We start from the raw sequence: 10,561 nt of genomic DNA, 5'->3' as shown, positions 1-10,561 counted from the left end.
TGTACTTAACCAGGTAGATTGTTTGTGACAGGGCAATTTAAGAACACATAGTCAATACATATTGTGGATAGAATACTTCTTAACAGTCAGATCCTCCAGGCTGCAACAAATACACTGCACGTGTCGACGAGGTCGTTAAGTACAACAGTCCTGTTTCCATGCCAGTAACCTTAGTAAGGAATAAAATAGAAGAAGGAAAACCAAAGAGAAAACATCAGTTGTCATTATACTTAAAAAAGAGAAAAAGTCTTTTTCTCAGTTTTCGCCTGGAAGTATCAATAACTCCTTTCAATACTGAGCGGCAAACCACAGCCAGAACCCTATGAAAATAGTCAATATACAGGCACACGAAGACACAGAGCTCTTTAGTTTGCAGAAGGCACAGACTCGAGATCTCCTCATCTGCAAGGACCTGTGCTCCATAAGCTTTGCGGTTTGGCACATGCAACGCGCCTGAGCCAGTATGAGCGTGGCAGGATACTTGGAAAATTAAAGATCTACATTAAAAAAAAAAGGGCTTTCCAAAATAACACAGGTTTAATTACAAAATCATTGCTCAGGTTACTAAACACAGGGGCGCCTCAGAATGATCACAGGAGGAATTAAAGCACTTTTTAGGGTATTTTCCAGGCCGAAGGTGAACTCGCGATGCCGGAGCCGCGCCCCGCGCGGGAGCGGGGCCGGGCGCTGCCGCGGGCGGGGGCGCAGGGGGGAGGAGGCCGGCTCGGCCCCGGCCCGCGCCTCCCCGGCGCAGCCGGCACACGGCTGTAGTTAGGGCTGGCAAAGCGTGGTTTTGCACGGCGCCCTCCTTGTCCCATCGGCTGCAAAACGATTAACGAGGTTTCGCCTCCTTCTGCTGCTCGGAGGAGCGTGGGGGCGGCGGGATCCGTCCGGCTGCCGGGGTGGTGTGGCTCGCAGGTGTCACCGGGAGCGGGCATCCGCAATGCGACCCACGCCCTCGGCAGTGCCCGGGGACTTCCCCCTCCTCCCCCTTCCCCGTCCCCTCTCCTTCCCACGGGCACGCACCGATCTCGAGTGTGGGGGCTGCCACCGATGGCAGAGGGGTTATCGGCCCCGCAGAAGTGGGGGTGGGGAGACCGATGCCGGGGACTGGAGGAAGGGAGGGAGAGGGAGAGACCCTCCCCGTGCACATCGGGCAGGCGAGCGGCGGGGGGGGCGTCCCGGGGGCGCCTCTCGGCCGCCGGCCCGCCCGCTGCACGGGTGTAGGGAGGGAGAGACGCGTCTGGCAGTTTGGCGGCCTGCGGCTTTGCTGAAACTCTCCCCAGCTCCTTAGAGCAGGATCGCAGCCCTCGGGCTGCCCCCGCCCTGCCGTCCTGGCTGCCGAGTCCGCCCCGTCCCTGGCTGCAGCCGCGCCCGGCCGCGGAGTCCCCGCGCGCGACGGAGGCGCGGCCCCGCGCCGCCCCCTTCCCGCCGCCGCGGGAGCCGCGCAGCGGGCGCCGAGCCCGCGCCCGCGCTGCCCGCCGCGGCGCCCCGCGGCCGCCGCCGCTTTCGCTTCTCCCCGCAGCCACTTTCACTTTCAGCCACTGGTGACGCGCCTGGCTGCGGCTCCCCGGCGGGTGGGTGTCTACCACAAACTGCTACCTGCCTCTAACGTGTTTGTTGTTGTTTTGTTGTTTTCTTGTCTTTTTAAAGCACGAGCAGTTTTACTGATCAGCGGTTTTCTTTACAAACTGTAAAAGAACTCGTCTAAATTTGGCTTCTGTATAAGCCAATGGTCCCCGAAATAACCTTGAAATCAAGCCACCTCCACAGCAACGGGCTTGCGGTGTGCGTGAATACGCTTGCCCCGTCCACGGTGGGTGTGAAATCTGATCTCGCTTTTGGTTCAACTGAAAGACCGAAATGATTCATGCTTGACCGTGCCTCCTTGATATTTCTTATTCAGATTTTTCCTGCTTCCTGCCTGCCGTCTCCTAGTGCATGTTCGTTCCAAGGAGTCCTTCAACAACTCGAGCAGTGTAACAGCAATGCTATATGCAATATTTCCTTCAAGAGTTTTATTATTGGTCGATCTAAAATAAAAACAAACAGCATTTCGCAAAGTATCTTTTAAAAGAAAAGCAGCCGGTGGTTGTTAAAAAAGGGGAGGATACGTGTCAAACTACTCGTGCATTTAACAACATCCTCTCCTTCCTTGTAAGCTGCACAATATATCAAGCTTTATTTTAAACAGTCATCAGGAATGACTTCTGCCTTCAGTTTTAAGAAGTTTGCTCTCCAGATGGCTGGCACCTCTCCTTGCTGGCACAGGGGTGGCACCACCCGCTGCCCTCTGCCAAGTGTCTGCCACATCTGCCTGCAGGTGAAGGGAGGCTGCGCTTAGCAAAAAGGGCCGCGGGTAAAGCCAGTGCAGGACTGCTTTCACTCGAGACCCTGGGGAAGCAGGGAGATGACCCATGACAGCTAGAGCATTAGAGAAATGGAAATGGGAATAATGAGCAGTGAGGCATGGAGGAAATAGTCAGGGTGTAGAAGGAAGGGGTATGAAACAGAGGAAGCAGAAGCAGAGGAAGGTGGACCAAGTAGTTACAAGTCAGGAGAAAGTGAGGGATGTTGGGAAAGGGAGGTGACTGCAGGGAGCAGATGGCTGACAGAAGATAGGGGACAGCATAAAGGTGGACCACGCCTGAAGCAGCTGTCTGCCTTCTCTAGGAAGCAAAAAGGAATAGGAAAGCAATAGACAAGCTGTTTCCCCCAGACCAGAAGACAGAAGATATACTGTGGAAGTCCACCTCTAAATAGCAAACAAGGAAGCTTGCTTTTTTATATATATGTTTAAGGTTGAATTTTGACCCCAAGCTGATGTCATACAAATCAAGGGTTGGCTGCTTCCCTCTGAAGGCAAGAGAAATCCAAGGAATCAGGCTAATAATAATAATAATAATAATAAAAGGTTATTAATGTTTAAATACCTCCTGGTTTGGGGGTGTAGGGAGAGGCTGACTCAGGATTTTCAAAGACTGCTGTCACCTTTGCCAGTGGTCAGGAATAGTAATGATTATTTATTTACAGTACTCGCTGGGCCCTTTATAAACCCTTGGAAGGGCAGTCCCTCCTACTGCTCTGCACAGTCTATGAACTAGGGAGATAGGATCATGAGGGTGTTTCTTGCTATTATAATGTCACAGTGCCTCCAAGAAGTTCGTTTTAAAGCATGTAAGAGCATGTGGAGTGTACTACTGCAAAAGTTCCAAAGCTACAGGCAACAGAGACGCAGGTTAGATAAGGGGCTGGTTGGGTGGAGCTGGTGAACAATGCACGAAAGTGCTTTTCTTTCACTGATCTTGGTTCAAATTAAGGTTAAATTCCAAGGGGAGTGTATTTTCTCTCTCTCTTTCTCTCTCTCCAGGAAGAGATTTTAAAGGGCATCATTTTCATTCCCCCTCCCCTCCAAAAAAAAAAAAAATCATAAAGAGAGATACATGTTAATACAAATGTAGCATTCCACAAACCGGAGCTCAGAGCTGATCATGTCAGTTTGAGCACCTACAACTTTCATCCAGCCAAAGCAAGTTAAGTCATTTTAGCACCTGGCAGGAGCAGGACTGATCCTGCTGTCAAGAGGTGGCTATAGCAAAAGCAGGACTTTGTACAAGTCAGAGAGAGTCAATACAGAAAGAAAGCTGACATACAAGGGTGGAAGGTGGGATTATGAAAATAATACATAGAATTTAAGTAATTTTTACTATAATGGCACAGTTCTTACTTTTTATGGCTTGGAAATCTGAAAGCAAATTAAATCCCATTTGTATGTGTATATGACAGAGGAAAGCTGAATATGAAATTTAGAACTAAATCGATGCAATTAGGTGCTGTATCTAAAGGAAAAAGTCAAGGCTTCCAGCTGGCCACTCTGAGACCGGCTTTTGTTGAAAAAAAAAAAAAAGTTGGATCAGCTTCTGCACAAAGCAAACTTCATAGAATTTGTTTTGCAACCAATCTATCACTAGTTTTCCACTTTAGAATCAATGTTCCAGGGCACTGTAAGAAAGTGCAATAGATTCTGTGTCATTCAAAAATCCGAAAGCAGAAATGCAGTCTCTCCTGTGATAAGAGCTCCCTGAAAGCACAGGGGCAAAGGTGGCACACATTTAATGATGGCTTTTCTTTGGTATGACAAGAGCTCTTGAAAATCAAAGGGGACTATGGTCTTGATCCTATGAGATAGTAAGAGTTTGCTAGGGAGGAACTCTTGGTTTTCAAAGGAGTCAGGCTACAAGGAGTCCATGGGACCTCAGCCTACACACTGATCTCTAACTAGAGGGGTGCAGCCATTTCTGCCATGCTCAGAGCCATTTGTCAGCTGTGTGACTGCATCTGTCTTTTAAGAAATAAAAGACACCCAAATATGTTACATGCCAGAGCAAACTACCATTTATCCCCCAGTAATAAGGCCTTATTTGCCACATACACTGTACATACTACAGAAACACAAAAAACAGCTTACCTTTTCTGAGCTATTTTTCTCCCTTTCCCCATCAAAATAAAACATTTTCCCCCATCAGTAAAATGAGTGTTCTTAGTATTGACCTTTGGTAGTCCTCTATTACTATAAGAAGGCTTCAACATGGACTTAATAAGTGATTGCTTCATCCATCTTACACGATTTTCCAGTTCAAGGTAGCTGTGCTAGGTGTACTTCAACCAAAATGTTAACATCCCTAGGAATACTGTGGTCAATAATTCCTGTCACTTCACACCACTCCACCTAAATGACATTTCTTTTGAATGCTGCAGAGCACAGAACTCTGACTGCACTGCTTAATTAAACAATAGTAATTTAGGGTCCTTCAATGCCATTGTTTCATGAATACAGCCATTACTGATGGACCTGAAAGCTAAGTTACCACCAGGTGACTGGATACCCCACTACACGTGAGAGGTGCTGTTGTCAGCTATGGCAAAACCCAAGTGAATTCAAGGTACAGCCTCATATATTTTGTCTGCCAGGGACAGCAGGTTCTTAGCGCTGGCGTTTGACACACTGCAGTTCTGTTCTTGTCATATCCTTCCTTACATCTTTGAGCCCTTTTTTTGACCTCCTCCCTCTTGAACATGATCAGTGCAGTGTTTCTCAACCCCCTTTTCCATGGTCAGTGCAGTATCACTCTTTCTACTTACTGGCTGTCATCCCTTGTCGCCAGCTCTGCCCACCTCTTGGATCGGTTCCCTGTCAGGCTCGTGCCAAGAACAGCCTCGCCCCCTCCCCATGAGCACAGCAATATTCCTGCCCATCAGATCTGTCCCCAGAATCACTTCTTTCCATTCACATTCCACTAACCTCCACCCAGCCACTATTCTTACCAGCCTAATCATCCTTTGACTTAGCTCAAATTACAGTGTAATTAAAATCACCATGGAACACAACTAAGCCAACAAGATTAACTACACAATCACTTAACTTTTATGTAGCAGCCTTTCTAGACACCTACCTGGCTTCAGCTCTTCTGACTATTGGATAGTTATGACAGGGACCTGTCTCAGTTATGACAGGGACCTATCTCTTTCTGTATCAGGTAAGATTCATGGCCAAGCAATAACAATACAGGACACAGGCAGCAGCATTAGTGAAGCAGAGTTCATTAAAATGAGCTTCCTAACTCTGTTTTACCATCTTTCTTCCAGCTTACTCTTTCATTATTATTTCCTGCCTCAAGTCATTTCCTATCTGGTCTCTCCCACTTCCAGAAAACTTTAAGGGAAGAGTGGACCACCAATACACCTACTCTGCTGAGTTGTCTAGAACCCTCTGAAGGGTTGTCTCAGCCATTGGCTGTTTCAGCCACTTTCACCCATGTCAAGTTTTACATAGCATGCCTCCAAGGATTGTCAGTTTGAATTTTTCAAGTATTAAGAGGGTAGGATACTGGTGTACCTTTTTTTCTTGGTCAGGGTGTCCCATTTCATTTCATTTCATTTCATTTCATTTCATTTCATTTCATTTCATTTCATTTCCACAAGTCGATTTCTTCATTTAGATGTTAGCTTCTTCCCATTATCTCCTTCTGCCATACTTCAATCTTCATCTTTTTCCTCCATTCCCACATTTTTGGCTTTTCCTTTGTAATCCCAGTCCCCTTCTCCTTTCGCTGTCACCCTATCCTGTTCTTCATTTAAATCCTGCACAGCTTTCTTCTCTTCTCCTTTTTTTCCTCTTTATCTCCCTCCAATTTTCCTTTTAGCAAGGCAAATTATTTTGACTGCAGACATAGTCTACTGTCTGTATTGCAGGCAGGTTCATTGAACAACATAGAGACAATTCAAGGTGACACAGCTGAATCAAGAATGTAGGACACTACAAAATGGGGGACTGCATCATGGAGCACATTGGCACTGAAAGGGACTTAGTGGACATATTGGACAACCACTGAGCAGGAGATCCTGGGGTTATGCTGTGCCTTAAAGAACTAAGACGATCCTTGGGATCAGGAAGGAGCATAGTAAGAACAAGGAGAGTTCAGCTGCATATAGAACATGTTTGAGATCAGGAAGAGAGTATTGTGTTCTGCTCAAGCATCCATGCATCCAAAAATAGTATTCAAGAATGCTTTAGTGTCTGAACAATATCTAGCAGGTGATATCAGAAGCTCACTCTCTTCAGCTTATCCAAGAGAAGATTAATAGGTAATCTGTTCATAGTCTTCAGGTATCAGAATGGGGAAGGATTTGAGAGAGTAAATACATCTTTAAGTCATCAGGAGAAAAAAGTCTAATGAGACCTACTGGTCTGAAGATGATCAAGTTCAACAACAACAGTAACAACAGTAGTTTTTCCATGGAGTCCCTAGTCAAGAATTCATAATTCCCCACACATCTGTAGTTCCACATGAAGGTCTGGAACCTGCTTTAGGGGTGGCCTCTCTCTCTCTCTAACCCACCAAGGTAGTAATATTCTACTGGGGTGCTGGAATTGATGCACGTTTAATTGGTACCTGCCTTTTCCAGGGTGAGTGCATTAGAAAAGCAACAGTAAATAGAGGAGAAAGAGTCTGTCATATGTTTTTACATGTCGAACCATTCCATCAGGGTTTCCCACCTTTAAAATATTCAATAGCTTTCAAAGACAAAGAAAACTTTTTCTTTGGAGTGACGATACTGCATGCACATATTCTAATTACCATAAAGTGATGATAGCTAGCTAGATACATGTGTTGTGTATGAATCACTTAGGTAGAAAAGTAGGTAGAGTAAGAAACAAAGACATAATTTACAGGTATCACTAGTGGAGGGGTGGAAGGAGGGAAAAGGACATGTCTATGATAGGTGGTGATGTATCTCCTACACATTCTGGGTCAAGAGAGTAACATGTGGTTGAGCCTGCCAGACTTTGGCTCTCTGCTACTAATGGATAGCAATAGTTACAGTACCCAGATAGACACCTACAGCAGATGGTTTGCGAAGAGCCCTAAGAAGATAAGAAGTCAATAGCATTGGGGGGGGGGGGGAAGCCTGTATTGAGATAGTAGGTAGCAGATCACCTGATAAAAACTGGTTGACTACACAGGAAATGAGGCTGTGCAAGGGTGAAGTTCTGTATGAGACACCTTTTAACATGCAATATTAGTCACTTACTGATCAAATCTCAATGACTGGAAAATTAAAAGGATAATGCCATTACCGAAAAACAGTGTAGATGGTAATTACAATAGGCAGTTGTGGATTTGCTGTATAGGAATGTTGAGAACAGTCCTGTGGGATTTCACAAAAACACACTGATGAAAGCATATTTTCTTCAGGCACAGGCAGTTCAGATTTCTAAGAGTCTTGCTCTAGTGGCTGCAAGAGCTCTTGGGAAATAAAGTTATCATGAGCAGACAAGCAAAATGTGGAGGAAGCAGGGCATTTAGCTGCTTGAAAAGCAATCGAGCTGAGTTTCTCCATTATGTGATCAAAGAAGAGCAAAACTGTGAAGCTTTCTGGCCTTCATTCCAATCTCTGTTATGGTGGTCATTGCTGTATTCAAACGTTTGATGCTGTATTTGTGCAGATAAGAGTCCTTTTCCCTCTCCACAGATATCCCTCCACACATGCAGCACAACCCTTAGTCAAGCCTTTGTCTAATAGTGTGAATTTGCACAGCTCTGTCTTTTCTTCTCCTGCACTTCAAGCTATTAGGAGGTGAGCGAGTTCCAGTCCAAAAGTACTATAAATGAGTGCAGTTAGTCCCCATATAATATAATGCCTTTGGGTCAGAATGTGGGAACCACAGCTGAGCAGAGTGAACCTTCATCTGCAAAAGGCAAAACAGGTCAGTTGTTCTAAACCCTGAGTAAATCCTGAGGCAGATTTCATTCAGGATGCATTGACATTTGTGTTTTGCTTCATGGTAGGGGTGCACTTTTGAAGCCACTCTTCCAGTTGGCTTTGCTTTCTGTGCTTTGGTTCACATGCCAGCGCAGTCTTGATGCACTCAGGATACCACAAGGATGGTATGAAACTGGGAGATGTGCTCCCACCACTACTGGGCATTCCAGCCCAGGGACCAGCATAGAACTAGCCCAAAATGCACACAAGCTGGTCATGGGATGCTCCACACAATCTGTTTTGCTCTAGGGCTCTCCTTCTACTGCACTGTCTGACCTGCTAATCTAGACCTAGTCTCAGCTCTTCTAGCAGTCATCATTTGGGCACAGCCCTGGTTCAGGCTTCTGTGGTAGGTTACTTACTCTAGCAAGGATGTGCAGAAACACTGAATGTAGTCAGATGGCCAGATTTTGTAAAGGCATTAGGCAGAGATTTGATTGACCAGCATGGCTTCAGGCATGGACAGAAGTTAGTTGTTGTAAATCATATTAAGCAGGGGGAATGGTACCAAAACTTGCTCTTAGTCCTCTGTGGCCACAGAGGTCAGCAGTTCCCTATCTGCTGGGACCACATAACCAGATCCCACCTTGAGACCCCACCAGGATCTGCAAAGTACTGTCACTGTCCGCCGTCCCTCCTTCCCTTTCTGCCTTGACCTCTCCTTCTGCACCTGGCTCACCAGCACATGCAGCATCACTCCTCTTGGCCACAGCCTAAAGCTGGACTGATCAGTGTTTATTTGACTGGCTTTTATGGGGACCTGTTGAATTAAGGAAGCACTTACCTCAGTGTAGGAGATGTCTGGGCCCAAGTGGTCCTGTGCTCTGAAGGGCCAAGTGAGTGTCTCTACCTTGGCAGTGTGCATGTGTGCACCAAAGAAAGAATCCTGCACACCTAGGAAAAGGAAGGGTGAACTTGGGTCATTCAGTCAAAAGAAAGTACTTCTAGCACTGAGTCTGTGTGTTGCTGCTGAATCTGTTAGTGCATTCAGTGCAGCTGCCTGCATAGGAAGATATCACTCTGGGGACAGTTGCTCCCCAAGACCACCCTAACTCTTCTGAGCCCCATTCCTTATGACAGATCCCTGAGAAAGCCACTCGCATCCCCAGTCTCACTACTATGCCTTCAGACGCCCTGAAACTCCACAGATAACCCTTCCCCTTTGCCTGCCTCCAGAAGAGTCCCTCTTTCCTCACTACAAAGTTGAACTTTGCTGCTGCAGGGATGGGAAAAAATAATATACCTTAGGATGACAAAATTCAATGTTGCTGACTGCCTGGGAAGCTGTAACCAGCTCCAGAGGCACTTCCATGGCCCAGCAGCTGAGCATTAGTTTGTAATGCCTCAGATTTCAACAAGACTATTATTTTGCTTAGAGACTGTGAAATTTATTTTGTATATACAAAATTTATTCTTGCACGTATGTTAATCTGACTTTATAACTTGACTTAAAGCAACTTCTGAGCAAATAAAGGCATATTAAAATAAGATCACTACATGACAACTTTGCTATATACATTGCCCTTGCTTTTATTCATACAGTGGCAACTCACAATCTTGGACTAACCTGGCTAAGACAAAATCACTCTGGTTAGCCAAGACCTGCAGTCTACCTCTGATCAATTGGACAGAAGAAACTGTGACTTTGTAATCTAGAGGGTGGTAACTGCTAGAAATGTCATTTGTGATAAAGAGGTGTGGCTGGCTAAAGGAGGTATTTCACCAGCACGCCTCAGCCAGAATAGTATCTTCACATCTGGGCTTTATTAAGCACCAGTAAAGGTGGTAAGAACTGCCTAGAAAATCCTTCATCCAGTATAGTCAACTCTAATCAGGCCCAGTGTGAAGGGGCAACATAAAATCAAATGCACATTTAGGGATTTCTTTTGCCAGTCTGGGGATAAATATCATTATTATTTGCTTTCCTTTTAAGTGTATGCTGATATTTATTAATGAAAATTTTAGAAGAGATCAGATACTATTAATCATAATTCAATATTCACTATTTTGACATCATAACTTTTTATGTCACATTTTTACCAAAAAAGCCTTAGTCATAGTAGAACTACTTCTGTTGTTGCATTTGTGAGAAGTAGAGGGGACACTGCTAACTGTGCATATTGATTATAAAGTAACCAAACTAGGTAAATGTTAATTAGCAGCATTGTTTCATTTGAAATTTGGAACCAAGTTAGCTTGCCCTATCAAACAAAAATTTAGTAAAAAAAAATGAACA

At 45.3% G+C, this 10,561-nt stretch overlaps 1 protein-coding gene across 2 annotated transcripts in view; it reads right to left on the bottom strand.

Moving 5' to 3' along the window:
* The window catches only part of MIPOL1 (mirror-image polydactyly 1), a 210,971-nt gene continuing 200,410 nt past the window's right edge, over positions 1–10,561 (bottom strand). For both annotated transcript variants that reach the window (XR_010884185.1, XM_067296753.1), the window contains 2 exons: positions 9,110–9,219; positions 1–169 (listed from right to left, as the gene is read on the bottom strand). Coding sequence is in view for 1 of the 2 variants with exons in the window: in XM_067296753.1 (XP_067152854.1) it covers positions 9,111–9,219 (109 nt within the window). In the remaining variant the exon portion in view is untranslated. The remainder of the gene's footprint in view (positions 170–9,109; positions 9,220–10,561) is intronic.

Source organism: Apteryx mantelli, chromosome 4 (genome assembly GCF_036417845.1).
Source record: "Apteryx mantelli isolate bAptMan1 chromosome 4, bAptMan1.hap1, whole genome shotgun sequence".
Lineage (NCBI taxonomy): Eukaryota > Metazoa > Chordata > Aves > Apterygiformes > Apterygidae > Apteryx > Apteryx mantelli.
Note: the sequence above shows the minus strand (reverse complement) of the source record. Positions and strands in the feature narration are given on the sequence as shown.